This window comes from Sordaria macrospora, chromosome 3 (assembly GCF_033870435.1).
Source record: "Sordaria macrospora chromosome 3, complete sequence".
Lineage (NCBI taxonomy): Eukaryota > Fungi > Ascomycota > Sordariomycetes > Sordariales > Sordariaceae > Sordaria > Sordaria macrospora.
Window position 1 is genome coordinate 5650574 of NC_089373.1, and position 16203 is coordinate 5666776.

General features: G+C 51.2%; 6 protein-coding genes across 6 annotated transcripts; 1 reads left to right on the forward strand and 5 right to left on the reverse strand.

Annotated features, from left to right (window-relative positions):
- Window positions 1–302: 302 nt before the first annotated feature.
- SMAC4_13571 (uncharacterized protein) lies at window positions 303–3797 on the reverse strand (the record flags this gene model as incomplete). The annotated part of the gene is made up of 1 exon (XM_066091472.1): window positions 303–3797. One exon carries the CDS (start codon window positions 3795–3797, stop codon window positions 303–305), a length of 3495 nt encoding a protein of 1164 aa, XP_065946671.1.
- A 599-nt stretch (window positions 3798–4396) lies between these two features.
- SMAC4_13572 (uncharacterized protein) lies at window positions 4397–4906 on the reverse strand (the record flags this gene model as incomplete). Its single annotated transcript, XM_066091473.1, has 1 exon — window positions 4397–4906. The coding sequence occupies one exon, from the start codon at window positions 4904–4906 to the stop codon at window positions 4397–4399; it is 510 nt and encodes a 169-aa protein (XP_065946672.1).
- A 2333-nt stretch (window positions 4907–7239) lies between these two features.
- Window positions 7240–8660, forward strand: SMAC4_07272 (uncharacterized protein). The gene is made up of 3 exons (XM_024655895.2): window positions 7240–7926; window positions 8008–8281; window positions 8393–8660. Exons 1-3 carry the CDS (start codon window positions 7508–7510, stop codon window positions 8450–8452), a joined length of 753 nt encoding a protein of 250 aa, XP_024511712.2. The 5' UTR covers window positions 7240–7507; the 3' UTR covers window positions 8453–8660.
- Window positions 8661–8919: 259 nt separating this feature from the next.
- On the reverse strand, window positions 8920–10984 carry SMAC4_07271 (uncharacterized protein; the record flags this gene model as incomplete). The annotated part of the gene is made up of 4 exons (XM_003347848.1): window positions 8920–9349; window positions 9430–9771; window positions 9880–10765; window positions 10834–10984. 4 exons carry the CDS (start codon window positions 10982–10984, stop codon window positions 8920–8922), a joined length of 1809 nt encoding a protein of 602 aa, XP_003347896.1.
- A 502-nt stretch (window positions 10985–11486) lies between these two features.
- Window positions 11487–13202, reverse strand: SMAC4_07270 (uncharacterized protein). Its single transcript, XM_003347847.2, has 2 exons — window positions 13142–13202; window positions 11487–13003 (listed from the first exon to the last, which is right to left on the reverse strand). Exons 1-2 carry the CDS (start codon window positions 13175–13177, stop codon window positions 11585–11587), a joined length of 1455 nt encoding a protein of 484 aa, XP_003347895.1. The 5' UTR covers window positions 13178–13202; the 3' UTR covers window positions 11487–11584.
- Window positions 13203–14201: 999 nt separating this feature from the next.
- Window positions 14202–15902, reverse strand: SMAC4_07269 (uncharacterized protein). Its single transcript, XM_003347846.2, has 2 exons — window positions 14851–15902; window positions 14202–14776 (listed from the first exon to the last, which is right to left on the reverse strand). Exons 1-2 carry the CDS (start codon window positions 15477–15479, stop codon window positions 14419–14421), a joined length of 987 nt encoding a protein of 328 aa, XP_003347894.1. The 5' UTR covers window positions 15480–15902; the 3' UTR covers window positions 14202–14418.
- Between the last annotated feature and the right edge of the window lie 301 nt (window positions 15903–16203).

The window sequence follows — 16203 nt, forward strand, 5'->3', positions numbered from 1 at the left end:
AAAATGCTCAAGTATTTCTGGGAAGCTAAGGACAGGCTATCACAGTCTTCATGTGCGACGCACAAGGCAACGAAAATGAAGCAGTTGATGGTTGTATTTTTGTTGCTAGAAGGAGAAAGAATCTGTGGAGAGGTCTGGAGGGCTAAAATGCCAGGAAGAGAGGCCGTGCGTGGCGTGGTGTGCGTGAATGGCACCCGTGCACGTGCCTCCAACACGCCCCCCATAGACCGAAAGACCCTAATGGCCGTGATGTCTAAGATACATTGTTTACTATATGATACATGATGTGGTGTTGTAAGCTTTCAAGCCCAAGGCACCTTCTTCTGATGAAGACCAATTAATTTGACAAACTTTGCATGCTTGTCTGCCTTAAGAGGCTTGGTTAGACCGTCTGCAGGCATCTCTTCTCCGGAGATATGGATAACCTCAATGGCCTTGCGTTCCACTTGCTCAATGAGCCATTTATACCGAATGTCGATATAGCGGTTACGAGCGGGGATGTTCTTGTTCAGGGCTCTGTCCCTGGCATTCGAGCTGTCGGTGTACAGGATCCTTCTGGTGTTGTCTGTGACATCAACAATGCCCAGATCATTGAGCATACTGCCAGTCCATTCCAGGGATTTTGCAGTTGGCACGAGGTTGACGAACTCGGCCTCTGTAGTGCTGGTGGTGACAAGATCCTGCTTCTTTGACTTCCACAGGATGGGTCCCGATGTAAAGAACACAGCATGCCCAGCGGTACTGCGCCTTGTCGGTATGTCATCTGCATACGAGGCATCTGCATATGCCCTGAATTGCAGATCTGTTGTCGGCGAGAACTTTCCTCCCAACATTATTCCCAAGTCGGGAAGACCAGTCAGGTATCGCCATAGATGTTTCATGACGGTGATATGCTTGTCTGTCGGTTTGGCATTGCCTTCGGCTAGCTTGCCGACGGTGTAGGTGATGTCTGGTCGTGTGCCCAGTGATACCCAGTTCAAAGAACCGGTGCGCTTGATATATGGCTTTGGCTCGCCTGGAATTGGTTCACCCCCATGGATCTTGAAGTCCGGGGGCCAGGGAGTCTTGACCGGGTGTAGAGGTTTATTGGAGGGATTGAACTTGGCGATAATTGATCGGGTGTAGCGTTCTTGGGATATGAACACGGTGTGCTCGTCTCTGTTTCTGACAATGTCAAGGCCCAGGAAGGTGCGCACCAATCCCATATGCTTGATCGTGAAGTGTTCTTGTAGTTGAAGGTGGATGTCGTTGATGATCTTCTTACTGGGTGCTGCAATGAGGAAGTCGTCAACGTAAAGGATGAGCAAGGCGCTCAATCCTTTGTTAATCAGCAGACACGTGTCTCCACCGATGGGGAAGAAGCCCAGTTTCTTGAATATGGGTAATACTGTCTCAAACCAATAAAGAGGACTACGGCGAAGGCCGTAAAGAGCCCTGATCAGCAAGCAGACCAGCTTGTTGCGGGGTCCCTTCTCAAGTCCAGTCGGTTGTTCGACATAGTATTTGCAATCGTTGGGAATGAGGGCGTTCAAGAACGCGGTGCTGACATCAAATTGTTCACAGTCCAGGTCGTGGGTGGCCATAATGGCCAGGAATAGTCGCACGCTGACCATATTGGCTACGGCGGCATAGATGTCTTGTACTGCCCAGTTGTCGTTGTTCTCGTAGTTACCACACACTACCCATCTGGCTCGTGCAAGGTACTCTTTGTTGTCGATGTTATATTTCTCGTCATAGACCCATTTTCCGGGTAAGACTTCCATATCTGGGGTTCTTTCAACCAAGCGATAAACACCTTGGTCTTCAAGTGCTTTGACCTGCTTCTCCATTGCTGGGAACCAGTAAGTCTTGTAGTTGTGGAGTTTCTTTGCCTGCCAGTAGTTCTTGGGGATAGAACGATTGTTGGCATCAGCTTGAAGATCATGGATAGCCTTCATAGCAGTGAGACAGTATTGGGGTGGTCGTGTGACGTGTCTGGCCTCAGCCGTGCCGTGGAATAACTTAACATTACGTTCAACGACGTTGTTGTTGCTGTCAACAACGGACTGTCTACCATATTTGAAATTAGTTGGTTTAACCGCGGCGGATCTACGAGGTCTGCCTTCACGTACCTCTGAGGTTGCTGACGAGTCTGCTTCCTCAGAAGGTTGGCTTTCCTCTGTAGTCTGCTGGGTTTGTGGTTGTTGCCTTATTGCTGGGGTCGGAGAGTCCAGAGTTAGACTCGAGATATCTGGTTCTGATACCCTTGGCGTGCCAGTGACCTGTCGGTTGATCTTGAAAGGTATGGCTGTTGCCGGGGAGTTGGGTGGCCGTGGTGGGGGTTTGGGTGTGACTGAGAACTGTATGGCCGGTGGCGGTTGGGGAGGAGGTAGATCGCTGACTTCAGTTGTCGGACTGTTGGGTGTCGTCGTCATCTCCTCACCTTCCTGGTCTGGAAACTTATGTGGTGGAATGGGAGCCTCCTCATCAAGATCCTCCAGATCGACCAGATCACCATGTTGGGTTTCCTCCTCTTGCTCTATTGATCGCATCGGCTCGTCCTGGGGTTGAGTCGGTTCGAGGGGAACGTTGTCTATCGGTGGAGGTGATGATGAGGGTGGGGAAGGAGTCGGTGACCTTGGAGTATTCTCAGGAGCTGGTGTGGCTTCCGGAGTCGGGTAGTTGGGGTTGGGGTAAAAAGGTGTAAAGGACACCTTCTTCTGCTGATCTTTGTCATTATTAGCAGTCTGATTAGGGTTTTGTTGATTCAGGGACTCAGCTGGGGATCGCTGGTATGAACCAGTTGCAGTGACCCAGACGGTCACGCCGCTGTCTGCCACTTCTTTGATTTCTTCAATCGACTGATCTGAGAAGAATACTCCATGAGGAATGGCCTCAATCGCTGGATCTTTTGGTTTGTCGTCGTCCTCAATGAACTTGACTGCGCTGGCACGAATGATCGCACCAGTTTCTGGATCCCAGATCCAGCAGATCTTGCCGTAGTTGTCATCGTATCCCAAGAACTTGCCACGACGAGCTCGTTCCTGAAATTTGTCTCCCTTGGTTCGTCTCTCTGGCTTGATGAAGTAATATGCTGTGCAAAAGAAGGACCGGAGATGATCAAGGCGGGGTTTGATTTGATCCGCTGGAAATCCAGGGATGGCCCGTGTGAATATCTCATGGGGAGTCTTGTTGTCAGGGTTAGACTTTGTTGGTGTAATATTGAGCACCATTACAACCGCCTGGACCACGAGTGGCCAAAGGTGTTCTGGTATACCCAAGTCGAGCATTAATGCCCTAGCTCTTGTCATGATGGTATGGCCAGCTCGTTCTGTCTTGCCGTTCATCCATGGTGTGTGTGCTGGAGTTTTGTAGAGTTGAACTCCTTCAGTGCGAGCCCACTCCACCAGCTTACTCTTCTGGAACTCTATTGTATTGAAGCCAAATTCAGGGCCCCCATCGAGGCCAATGATCTTGATCTTGAGTCCAGTCTGGAGTTCAATCCATTTCTTGAATTGAGTTACGATAACATAGGCATCTCCCTTGTTGGCACAGAACTTTACCCAGTGATATCCAGAGACATCGCAAATGAAATGCACCGCATAGCGGGCTCCCATATGTCCTGGTTTGTTGTGTGAGATCACGTCGACTCGTATGAACTGTAGCGGGGTCGTCGTGACTGGATGAGTGCCCTTGGAAATGTAGTCGGTTGCTTTGGCGCGTAAGCACGCTTCACAGGTGTGGTCGTTGACGTTGCTGAGTTTAATGCCCGCTTGTTCACAGGCTTTGAGAACCTGATCTCTGCCTGCGTGCATCATCCTCTTGTGCATTGTCATGTAGTTGATAGAGGCAAGCATCATATGCCGTGGCGTGATGATTGTCTGGTCGAAGTTGCCTGGTTGAAAGACCGGTAGAGCCACCAGATTGTTGATGAAGCGACATTGAATGTGTGCCTTCCCACCAGATAATGATATCTGGTTTGTCTTCATGTTCCACTCCATAGCGTTCTTGAGGAATGCCTGAGTCGACAGAAGGTTGGCTGGTGTGGATGGATCGAAGATAACATCAGGTATTCGAATCCTGATATTAACGTTCGTTGTTGTTGGCATCGTTAGTTCGACAGTGCCAATGTGGTAGGCGTAGGTGGTAGTGCCGTTGCCAATGGTGTGTTCTGATGGGTGAGCCAGTGGGTATAGCTCTGTGAACCATTTCTGGTGGTTGAAAATACAAGAACCACAACCAGAGTCGTAGATAACTAGATTCTTGATTGTGTTGTCTGTGCTTTGTAATGCCTTGAGAGCCTGTTGGTCTTTAGTGAAATCACGGTTCGAGTACTGCAGTTGATACGAGTTTAGGTAATTTGAATGATTCGATTCAACGCTAGAGGTAACTTTACGGATGGATTTCGCTACGGGCTCTAGTGAAAACCCAGATTGCCACCAAGGGAAGCAAGGTTGAAGTTACCGTCACCAAAGTTGGCGCCGTTAAATAGCAAAGCCGAGCTAGAGGTAGCGGGGTTGGCCAAGGTAGTGTTGGTGTTGCCCAACGCGGCAGTGGTGACAGTGTTGTGCTTACGAGCTTCTGCCTTGTTGGGCCATGTGTCGGGTGCTTTGTCCGGTTCACACCACCAACAGGTAGTGATCTTGGTCGAGCGGTGACGGCCACAAACGCAGTGGATGTAGTCCTTCTGGATGTTGTTGTTGCAGACAGAGCAGGTGAGCTTCCCCTTGCCCTTACCTTTGCTAGAAGTGCTAGTGTCGTTGTTGTTACCGGTGTTGGTGCCGGATTTGTTGCTGTCAGTCTTGTTGTCTGTCTTGGTGCTAGTGGTCTTGACTTGGATAGTCAGGTTAGTCTGGCGAGACTCAGTGTTGCTAAGGGTAGACAATTGAGCCAACAGCTTGTTGGTAGTGAGGGTGTTCTTGGTCATGTCGTTGGCCCACAACTTGGCATCAGTGGGATATTCGCGCTTGACCATGTTGTAGAGGTTGAGACACTCAACAGTGTTGTCGATGACCAGGCCACTGTCAGCAACTCGTCTACGGGCGAGTTCATACTGGTTGAGAAAGTTCGCCATGGTGTCAAAGCCAGAGCGACGAAGTCCTTGGTACTGCTCAAGGATTTCGCTACGTGCCTCGTTGGTCACTTTACCAATCGTGGTCTTGATGAGGTCAAAAAGATACTTGGGGTCCCTGTTGGTCTGGTCCCAACCGTTGATGCGAAGGGTAGTCAAGACCTTGTCATCCTTGAGGGTAGTGTTGATGATCTTGAGCGCGTGAACGCGACCAATCTTCCAGGCCTTGTGCTCAACGGGTTTGGCGTCTTTGTCGGGTTCAATGATGGTCTTGTAGACGTAGTCGTCGACGTCAGCGAACTCGAGTTCGATACGCAAAGCACGTTCCCAGTTGTCGATGTTGTTCTCGCCGCGAAGCACGACAAGCGAGCCAGTGTCGACGGTTGGTGCCATCTTGTTGGTTGAGACAAAGAGTAGAGGGGTGAAGGTATTGTCGGAAGGATTGGAAGGTCCTCGAATGATCCGCATGGATCAAAGAGTTGCTTGTGATGGGTTGACGACTCGAAGGTCGGTTGACGACTCGAAGGTCGGTTGACGACTCGACGGTCGACTTGAAGATCGCGTACGACACGAAGATCGTTTGCGAGTAAGTGACGAGGAGGTTGACTCCCGGGGATAACCCAGTAGGCCTCTACGACGTTGGATTGATTGATTGCGATAGCTTCAGAGGGCTCATAACCTGTGCGACGCACAAGGCAACGAAAATGAAGCAGTTGATGGTTGTATTTTTGTTGCTAGAAGGAGAAAGAATCTGTGGAGAGGTCTGGAGGGCTAAAATGCCAGGAAGAGAGGCCGTGCGTGGCGTGGTGTGCGTGAATGGCACCCGTGCACGTGCCTCCAACACTTCAGCTCTCAGATGGTTCATTCAACAACGGGGCGATGCGGTATTCAGTGTGCGGTTACAAGCAGTGTCTGAGTACGGCACAACATGAGAGGCTAGGTGCCTTTGCGGATAAGCTTGAACGACAGTGTCTCAGTCACAGCTCCATTATACAGAACTCAAGTAAAACCCTCGGTGAGGGGGATGGTCTAGACCGGGTACCGTCTCTGTATAACTGAAGTAAGTGGCGTTGACCGTCGACATGGTTCACATGTTGCTCACCCACCGGACGATTGAAGAAGTTCACAATACTTGCTTCCACTTGTATTACTTTATTTGTGGTAACCCTAACTCCCACACTTCAATAGCGGTACGAACATACTTCTCCTCTGCACTCCAGTCCAACTGGGATTTGGGGTCATTGATGGACGCTATGGATAGCTGAGCCAAAGTCAGCAACTAGGTAAATTCAAGCCCGGCATGGAAGTTACATCTGAGAGGTAACACATCCAGATGACATGGAAGGAATTTGTAAAGTGGTGGGCCGCCAAGTCATACGAGCATTTTATCCAAAGTGATGATGACTTATAAGCGAGACGTCACCCACATCGAGCTCCAGATCCGGAAATATAGGGTATTGATAAAGCGGTTCTCCCCATTTTGCGAGCTTCGAGAACTGTGAGCTGAAAATTCCGTCTCCTGCTTTGAGCTTGTAGTGTCTATGGTAAACCGCAAGCAGTCCGGTTAGATATGCGGGAAGCTAACGATTTTTGTGTACCTAGGATCTCGCGATGTAGGCATGACCTCCTAAGTCCAGGTCCCCGAGATCCGGATAAGTTGCCCTCCCCTCCAGATTATGAAGGATATTGTGGCTTGCCGGTAACCAATCATCAGCAAAGGCTTCTAATTCCCCGTACCCAAACATCTCAACATGAAGACCCGACAAGGTTCTTGGCGTGAAGATTCATCTCGAACCGTCGACAAAACCAAAGATAGATCCGTGGAGGTCGCCGGCAATCTAATCTACAGTGAGCACGACAGGTGATTGTAAAGCAGGTTACCCCGTTCAGACGGGCTGGCTCCTGGAAGCATCAAATACCTCTAACCATCTCCCCACACACATGACAATCAGGTGATAGGATGGAAGTTGGTGATGGCTTCATCTATTAGCTGCACTACAAAGTGGCCAAGCTCAAAGACGAAGACAATATTATGATACTTTGTCACTAAGAATAGCCAACTCTGAGTGTGAAGCCAATATCGGCTTGCATTGACGAGATGGTGCAGATTGAAGCCAAGTTCAGCTCCGAACAGTTGCACGACTTATCCGCCCTGGCGATTGTTTTGCCTAGGCAAATGTATATGGACACTAGCAATGGGGAGTTCGTTGACTAGAGCTTGTCCTGTTCTAAAAGCTATAGAATGCCTGCTGGACTTCGGTAACGTGATGTACCCGGGGAGCATGAAGGATCCAGAACCCCTTTACCCCTCAAGTGTCTTTCCAACTCGCGATAGTTTGCCTGATTCGTCTCCGGAACCCTAAAGCCGTCGTGCTCCAAGTTTAACGATAGTTGCATGGAAGAGGTTGACTTGCCCAGGTTCTTGAGTCTTATACTTCTTTTGACGCCTTGTCCGATATGACTGGGGTGGGCAAGATGAAGTATAAAGAGGGACATCAATCACCTGGAGGTTGTTGCTTCATCACAGCCAACATAGCCACTCCATCATCATACACCAGCTATTCACCCACTTCGACCAAACCGTTCATTATGCGTTCCATTCTGGCTCTTTTCTTTGGCGTTGCTGCCGCCATACCCGCTGGCCAAGTCCTCGCCCCTCCTGCGGCGGCCCCATCCGACGTCAAGATCATCAGCGTCAGCGCCATCGGCTCCGGCTGCCCTGCTGGCCATGCTTGGGTCAACATCGACGCAACTCGCACCATCTTCGATGTCTCCTTTGACCAATACGCCGTCTCAGTCGGTCCAGGTGCTTCGGCCACTGATGCCCGCAAGAACTGCCGCGTGAGCATCAACTTGCAATTTCCCTCGGGCTTCCAGTATGCTCTTTCCCTTCCTTCCTTCCTTCCTTCCTTCCCTCCCTCCCAAGCAGTTCCCTTCACTGACAGCGCCCCGTGCAGGATGTCCATCATCGAAACCCGCTTCATCGGCTACGCCTTCCTCGCCGAGGGACAAACCGGCACCTGCCGAGCCGGCTACACCTTCTCGGGCGACTCCAGCCAGGAAGTCGTCTTCCAGAAGAACCTGGCCAGTCCCTACGACGATAACTATTCCATGCTGGCGGGCGTGGGCGTGCAGTCGTGGTCCAAGTGCGGGGCGTCGACAGCCATTCTCAATGTCAACTCGGAGGTCCGCATCGCGCCGATTACGTCCGCAAAGAAGGGCATCATGACGGTGAGCAATCCCTGGCGAATTGTGCTCAGGTGGCAGGATTGCTAGGAATAGCCCGAGGAGGAAAGAACTGGATAAGACAGCTGGCTGATGTAATTCAAAATTGTACAATAGGTCGACTCGTTTGATGGAAATGTCCATGTTGTGTTTAGGACCAACTGGCGTTCTTGCTGAAGGAGGTAGATGGTGAGTTGGAAAGGAACCACGCTACCGGCATCGTGGAAGGTGGATCACATGTGCATGTATGCGCATGCTTCATGTTTTGAATCCTCAATGCTTTGTAATTCATATTTGAAGGGAAGACCAATCAATCGTTGACCAGTACAGTTCCTGCTTTATGGACGAACTATGAAGGGACTCCAAGCAACTAGAGTGACGTCAATGGTTGTTGAATCTCCTTAGTGTTAGGTACCTACACAGGGAACTTGAATACAGGCAGCAGCGATGTCAAGCTGTGTTTCAGGGGGGCCACATGTATCTGACATCTGCTGTTTTGGGGTTGCATCATGCCGCAAGCTTTGCTACAAATCCAATCATCTACAATTAAGTTGTATCCCAGATACCTACATCTAGGCATCCCTTGTTCTCATCACCACCTATTATTGAACCCCTGAGTTCTTGCGCACCGTCAAGTTCCAGATCTAAGCACTCAACTCCGCCCTAGGCTTCGTTTCCTCAGAAGTCTTATATTGCCCCAGTCCCGTTCCAGGCGAGGGGAGTTCCCAGCAATTGTTTTCGCCCGCAAGTTCAGCGGGCGGTAGATACTTGCAGTCCTCCGCTGCCGGTGTCTGTATGGGCCACTCCTTTGGCTTTTCCGCATGGGCAGACCACTCGTTTCCCTGACTCCGGGATGAAGATGCCAACTTATTTGCTTTTGATCTCCGCCTCCTGAAGAGAAACACAATCGCGCAGATGGCCAAAACAACAACACATCCACCCGTCACACAACCAGCAATGATGCCTGTTTTGTTATTGGTCTTTGGTTTTGGCTTATCAGTTGCGAAAGTGACGTTCGATGTAGAGAACATTTCTTTCACTTCGGCTGAAGACCATTCAATTGTTGAGAGATTCCTACAATGCACAGCGGCTGTTAGTTGATGTTTTCCATACACACAGATACCTCTGGGTAAAGGATATCAAGTGGAACTCACTGAGATCTGTACCAGTCCTGCACCACTTGTGGTGCCTGATACGTTTCCGCATCTGCATTATAACTTCCATTCCTCACCCAGCTCATGACAGTCATATCAAAGATTCCAAGGCCCTGAGGCAAGGGATCCTGGTCTTTCCAGTATTTGATGTCCCCTTTCCCGTAGTTAACACCCCCTATGGTAAGCATTTGGCGTTTCCCAACGACAACACAGGCGGCACTAGCGCGTTGTGTATCCGATCGGTTGTCTTCGGCTCGGAACCAGTGAAACCCCGGGAGGCTCAAAACGTAGAGGTCGTCAAAGGAGGTGTCGTAAGACACGGAAGTGCCTCCGTACACGAAGCTACAATGTTGGGAGCACCCGTTAGCAGCTAACCACAATGATATAGCGAGATAGATGACAAGCTCATGAAACGACCAGCAAAAGAAAATTTTGGATCAGCCAACATACATCTCAAACGACCCCTCCGGACTCTGTGCGCCAACCACACAGTGACTTATACGCCCCTTCGGCGCCTCACCGGTTGTCGCCTGTGAGTACCATGTTTTGTTCACAGGATCGAAAAAGTTGACAGTCGCAAAGCTGATCAGCGGGCCAGAGGCGACGCCTGGCAGCATCTCTCCAGCAGCTTTGGCCGCGCCACCAAGTACAAAAACGAGCCCATCACCCCCATTACCATTGGGGCCAAACTCGGGAACGTGGATAGCCCTGCCATTTTCCAGGGACTGGTTTGCCGCAAGCATTGTTCCGAGTAGTGATGTGTGGTTCTGCCATGCTTTGGTCCGCATATCGTATGATACCATGCCGGGTGTCTGCCAACGCAGGTTGCTGCTCATTTTTATGTCAGGGTCCGTGAACCGGGATTGGTGACCGCCTATTGAGAAGCCGAGTCCGTTGGGTGTCGAGGCGTAGGCTGAGTTTGTCGTGTACCGGCGCGACGGGAATGTATCTGGACTACCTGGATTACCCGTACTGGTGGCTGTTTCCGCCGCGGACCAGGTCCCCCCGCCTTCGCCGTCGGCGATAAATGTCCAAATCTTTTCCTTCTCCTGGAAGCCTGTGCTGTTCTGGTTGTAACTCGTTTCTCCCCCGTAAATGTAGTAGCTGTTATTCCCGGTAGCGGTATCAAGCCATATGGCCTCGGAGTTCAGCATGATGGGCCCATTGCGTGGTATGGTCTTGATCTCGACGGTGAATGCGGTCCATGATTTGGAAATGTCGATGGAAAGTGTTGAGTTCATCCCGTGTGACGGTTGGTTGTCGGGCATAAACCCCCCATTGACGAACTGAGAGACTTCGCCGCCATCGATGTATACGAAGTTTCCTAGTACCATGGCTACAAGTCAGGAAAGTCAGCGTCGTAGAACATGTGATATGGATATGTTGAAGTGTCAAACATCTCACCTCTGCTATGAGCCCTGCGGATGAAGTTTCCAGGTGCAGGAGAATCGGGATACTGAGCGTAAACAAGAACAGGTGATAGTGCAGAAATGAACAGAATGGCCATGTGGTAGGATTGTAGGATGGCTCTACCAAGGTTAAGAACGGTCGACATCATGACAGCGATACCATAGCCTGGCGGATAGCTGTGGGCAAATGTTGACCTGCAAACAATATCGAATCCTAGAATCTGCAGCACTGGATGGAGACAAGTTCAATATGAAGTTGGACATGGGGCAAAAGTGTAACGAATCTCTCCATCGTGCTGTAGAGAGTCTGGCAGGAAAAGAATGAACCAACCAGACAAACACGAGGACATGAGACCCGCACGAGCAAGGGTAAACAATGACTGAAAGCTTCCCGTGTTTTGCCCTCCTTTGTAGGGCTTTACTTGGTTTCGTTAACGTGAAACTTCACTTGCTTTATCGTCTTTGCAAACAACTGGTTTTCCCTGCCACTTTCCAAGCCGTAAGTACCTTAGCTGAAAAACATACCTTGGAACTAGACGTCATAATTTGCAAACACTAATAATAGGATACCTGTACTGTGTCCAAGCCCACAGTTTAGCAGTCATGTCACATCCAGATCCCATGACGATGAAGTGAAGATGCAGAATTGTTCAAAACGAGACGCTATGCTTTAAATTGACTTCTTACTGTAATTAAGATATATCCTCCATCCCTCATGTCCTCATCCGATCCATGTCGCCAACCCCTTAAGCCTTCTTGGGGATCGTCAAGCTCTGGACGTTGCACCAGCCCTTAAGGCCAATGATACCCCAATCGTGGCCAATGCCGGAGCTCTTGTAGCCACCGAATGGCACAAAAGGCGACAGATCCTGATGGTTGTTGATCCAGACGCTGCCAGCCTCCAACTTCCTCGCGATCCTCTCGGCCTTGTCCAAATCACTGCTCCAGACGGAGGCACCAAGGCCCATATCGGTGTTGTTGGCCCTCTTGAGCACCTCCTCCTCACTGCTCCACTTCTGGACGGGCAAGATAGGACCGAAGGGCTCCTCCTGCACGATTCTCGACTCATCAGAGGGGTTGTCGATGATGGTAGGCTGGAAGTAATATCCCTTCTTGTCGCCGGCCTCGGCCTCGACCGCACCGCCGGTGGCCGTCTTCCACCCTTGCTTCTCGATCTGCGCAAACATGTCCTTGACCTTCTCGAACTGCATCTGGTTCTGGACAGGAGGGAAGAAAGCGCCCTCGGTGTCCTCAGAGCCGCCCCACTTGAAGGTCTTGACGGTCTCGACCAGCTTGGCCAGGAAGGCGTCGTAGATCTTCTCGTGCACAAACAGCCTCTTGATGTCGACGCAGACCTGACCGCCGTTGTTGAAAGCGGTAAGAGCAACCTTGGGTACGACCTTATCGAGGTCGACATCATCGCAGACGATAGCGGCGTCGTTGCCGCCCAACTCGAGCGTCACGCGCTTGAGCGTAGAGGCGCAAGCAGCCATGACCTTCTTGCCCGTGGCGGTGGAACCGGTGAAGGAGATCTTGCGGACGTCGGGGTGGGCAGTGAACATGGGGCCGAGGTCCTCCTCGCCGGAAAGAGCCTGGAAGACACCAGGGGGGAAGATCTTGGTGCCGAGCTCAGCGAGCTTGAGGGCGGTGTTGGGAGTGTATGGCGAGGGCTTCCAGATGAAGGTGTTTCCGGCCAACAGGGCGGGTCCAAGCTTGCCGGCACCCAAGAGCATGGGGAAGTTCCAGGGGATGATACCGACACCGACGCCAAGGGGGGTATACCGCACCTTGGCGATCTTCTCGTCGGTCTCCTCGACAACCTCCTCCTCCAACCTTAGCGACACGGACGCCTTCAAGTGCATGATGGTGAACTGGACCTCGAACCCGGCAGCTGTGGGGGGCTTGCCCTCGGCCGCAAGCAGACCGGTGAACTCACTGAAGTTCTCCTGGATGGCGTCGATGAACTTGTTGATGAGGGCAGCGCGCTCTTCAATTGGGGTGGCGCTCCATGCAGGGAAAGCGGCCTTGGCGGCCGAGACTGCAGCGTCGACGTCGGCCTGGGTGGAGACGGGGACGGCAGGAAGGGGAGCCAGAGTGGAGGGGTTGGTGGCGGTGCGGGTGGTGGGGGTAGACTTCAACTCATTGTTGATGACGTTGTAGAACGTCTAGAGATAGATGTGTTAGCAGGTGGTTTAACTGAGGAGATGTGACAGTGGTGATCGAGTGTGGTAAGGATATCCCATAGAAGGGACCGCCAGAGGCACATAATCACAGCTGTGAAAGAGAAGGGGAAGGGGACATACCGTGAAGTCAAGCTTGTAGTCAGTAGTAGCAGCCATCTTGGATATAATGGTGTGTGTTGTGAGGCTGTGGTGAGGATGGATGAGGGAAGGATGAGAGGGAAGATGGTACAAAAATCCAAATGTCAGAAACTCGAGATCCCTTTTACATCCTTATATACTCTCCCGGTTCAGGCAGTTCCACCGGAGACTTCCTGAGACCACGACACGTTTTCCCATCTCGGTGCCTGGCCCGGTCTGCGGTTGCCACCTTTGAGCGGGGAAACTTCATGGTCCTGGGTTGTTGTCAAACCGTTGTACTACCGGCACAAGGGTCTGTCAACGGTGAGCAGTCGGGAATCGGTGAGTGGTGACATGGTGATTGGTGACATGGTGATTGGTGACGTGGGAAAAAGAGGTGGCACTTCTTTTTTTTTTTTCGCAAATTGGCATATCTCAAGGGGTGAGAAGCTGATGGAGTACTGCACGGCGGCCGGTCCAGTCTTACGGAGCAATATGGGGCGGCCGCAATCCGCATAAGGTAGGTTCCGCTACCGCGGAACTATCCAGCGGGTCGTTATGGGCACAACGGTTTCTTTCATGATGCCACCGATTGGATGGTTGTAGTTCGCCGTCAATATAAGACAGGGATTGCAATGGGGCTCGTAAGGATGAAGTGGGGATTGTTGAGCCCCTCTTGGCCCCTGAAGATATCGCCTTAGGTCCAAGGATATGCAGGCACTAGCAAAGTGTGAGGGAGTCTACTGGAAGCTAAAAGAAAAAGGGTTGAGAAAACGACGTGCCGATCGCATTGACCGCCCTGACCGCCGAATGCTGTGCTATGGTGATCTGTATGTAAACAATGCGAGAGAGGTTGCAGTATACAGTGCTGGTAGGGTCTGGATGCTCGCCAAGATGGACGAGTCTCGGAGTGTTACTGAGGTGAGAACCCCTCTTCGGAGCGTGACCCTTTCCGAGAATGACTGCCTTGGTGATGAGTGAGCTTCCTCGGTTATGTGTATGTTCGGTGTTTTAGGCTGGGGATGGCCAAGTGATTGGTAATCCAGTGAGATGTAGTGAGATATTCCTACCACATTGTGTAAGAGCCTGGCTAAATAGAACGCCGAACAGTGCAAAGGTAAAGACATTATTCATCGCCCATGCGGCTTCTACGCTGCTCGTCAAAACAAAATAAGCAGCTCTATCTAAGGGCTTCCAAGAATAGGACCAAACGACAAAACCCAAGGAGACATACCTCTAAGGAGGAACCAACGCTCTATTTTGCGCTCTTAGATCGGCCGTTAAGCAAAATTCACCAATCCAAGTACGGAGGCGAATAGCAGAGTCAAAAGGCCTGGAGTCGACATCCTCAACGCACCCGAATCCTTACCGCCCTTACCACTGTTCGGGTCAACTCCAGTCGCCTGTCTCCCAAGATACCAAGCCCCGATATCAGTCAGTTCGCCGTCCTTGTTCAACATGGCAGCATTAGGGCCAACATTGGACACATCGGAGCGGAAGGCACCGAACAGGGAGTATCTTTCAACAAAGTCCAGTCGGTCAAAGTATTCGGCCGACGTCTTGTAGAAGGCTTGGGTCTCTTGCAGGTTGGCATCGGCGAGGTTGTACTCGGTGACCCACATGGACTTGTTTGGGAAACTATGCGGTCAAGAGGTTAGCTTGTGATCGTGAGTATGAAAGGAAGAAAGGAAGGAACACAAGAAATAACCTACGCGGCAGAGTACTCCCCCATATGACTGGCCAACCCCTCGAAATTGCCATACCAATGAATGGGGACAAAGTCAAAGGTACAGTTCTTCTTGGTCTTCCCATCCCCGCTGATGAGATCAGAACAAGCCTCCAAAAACTTCTTGGACCACTCCATCCCCGCGGGAGCACCTGTGCAAGCCGGCAACCCAATTCTCAACGCCTTGTAGTCCTCCTGCAACGGCACAATGTTGTTCACCCACACCTGGGCGGCCACGTCGGGGTTAATCTCGCTCCCTCCATATTCTCCCGGTCCGTCAGGCTCGTTGAAGGTTAGGATGTTTGTGATGTTGACACCGCCCTCGTCGATCAAGGACTTGATGGTGTTGTAGAAGGACTTGTCGTTGATGTCGGAGGGGGCGCCCCAGAGCATGGGAACAAACTCGAAGTCTGCCTGGGACACATTCGAGTATATTTGCGAAGGGAGCGCTTTATAGTTATAGTACCATGTCAGCGATGTTGGAGGGGCGGTCCAAATGTAGGCGTCATGCGGAAATGTAGAGTTGGGAGTGAAGACGAGGCCGCGTTTGGAGTTGGCAGCCGAAGCGGATGTGACCAAGAGGGCGGCAACGGCCGCGATGGCTCGGGTGAACATGTCGAGCGCGTGGTTGTAGCGATGATGGGATCGAATTGAAGGGTTGTCGGAGTCGGATTGAAATATACCTAGAATGATCGATATCGGATGAGACTCGGGGGCTGGGAATTCGTTCGCAATTCGCGGCAAACATGCAGTGTAGCGATGCTGACAACGACTCGACAAATGCGACGCCAAAGAGCTGATGGATAGGTACTTCCTCTTGCACCGTTACGAAGGTCGTATCGAGACTCCTTGTTCTTGCTGCAGCTAAGAGTGTCGCGAGAAAATCCTGTCCCGTTCGGTCGGCTGCCGAAACTTTGAAAGTGGAAGCTGGGATCTAGAAAGTCTAAATAAATGTCATCAGCAGGAGGAGGTCAGCAAGGCAAATGGAAAAAGAGCCATCGCAGATTCTCAGTTTCAGCTTGCTTCATCATGGTTGCCGAGCCTCGTATTTGGCATTTTGCGACCATCCAGTCATGCACGTCGACAGAGCCGAAGGAAACATTGCTGTTCCGATGTGGAAATTCGACGGCGTCTGCGGGCTGGCGGCAGTGAGCTGAAAGTGTTGCTAGAGGTAAGCCTGTCATAGGTAGGTAGGTAGGTAACAGCCCGTGGTGAGTTCAGGTCGGGATCAAGATGGCAGCACATCAGCCATTGATGAAGTCGGGTTGTGACGGGAACGCCATCATCAGGTACCGGAACGGCCTCATGACGCCAAAAAGAAAAGAGGAAGAAAACAGAA

Coding starts and splice junctions, on each gene's coding strand:
- SMAC4_07272 (XM_024655895.2), top strand. CDS start 7,508: ATGACTGGGGTGGGCAAGATGAAGTATAAAGAGGGACATCAATCACCT. Junction 7,927..8,007: donor CAATTTCCCTCGGGCTTCCA/GTATGCTCTTTC, acceptor CGCCCCGTGCAG/GATGTCCATCATCGAAACCC. Junction 8,282..8,392: donor CAAAGAAGGGCATCATGACG/GTGAGCAATCCC, acceptor ATTGTACAATAG/GTCGACTCGTTTGATGGAAA.
- SMAC4_07270 (XM_003347847.2), bottom strand. CDS start 13,177: ATGGCTGCTACTACTGACTACAAGCTTGACTTCACG. Junction 13,004..13,141: donor ACTACAAGCTTGACTTCACG/GTATGTCCCCTT, acceptor ATCTATCTCTAG/ACGTTCTACAACGTCATCAA.
- SMAC4_07269 (XM_003347846.2), bottom strand. CDS start 15,479: ATGTTCACCCGAGCCATCGCGGCCGTTGCCGCCCTCTTGGTCACATCC. Junction 14,777..14,850: donor ATGGGGGAGTACTCTGCCGC/GTAGGTTATTTC, acceptor TTGACCGCATAG/TTTCCCAAACAAGTCCATGT.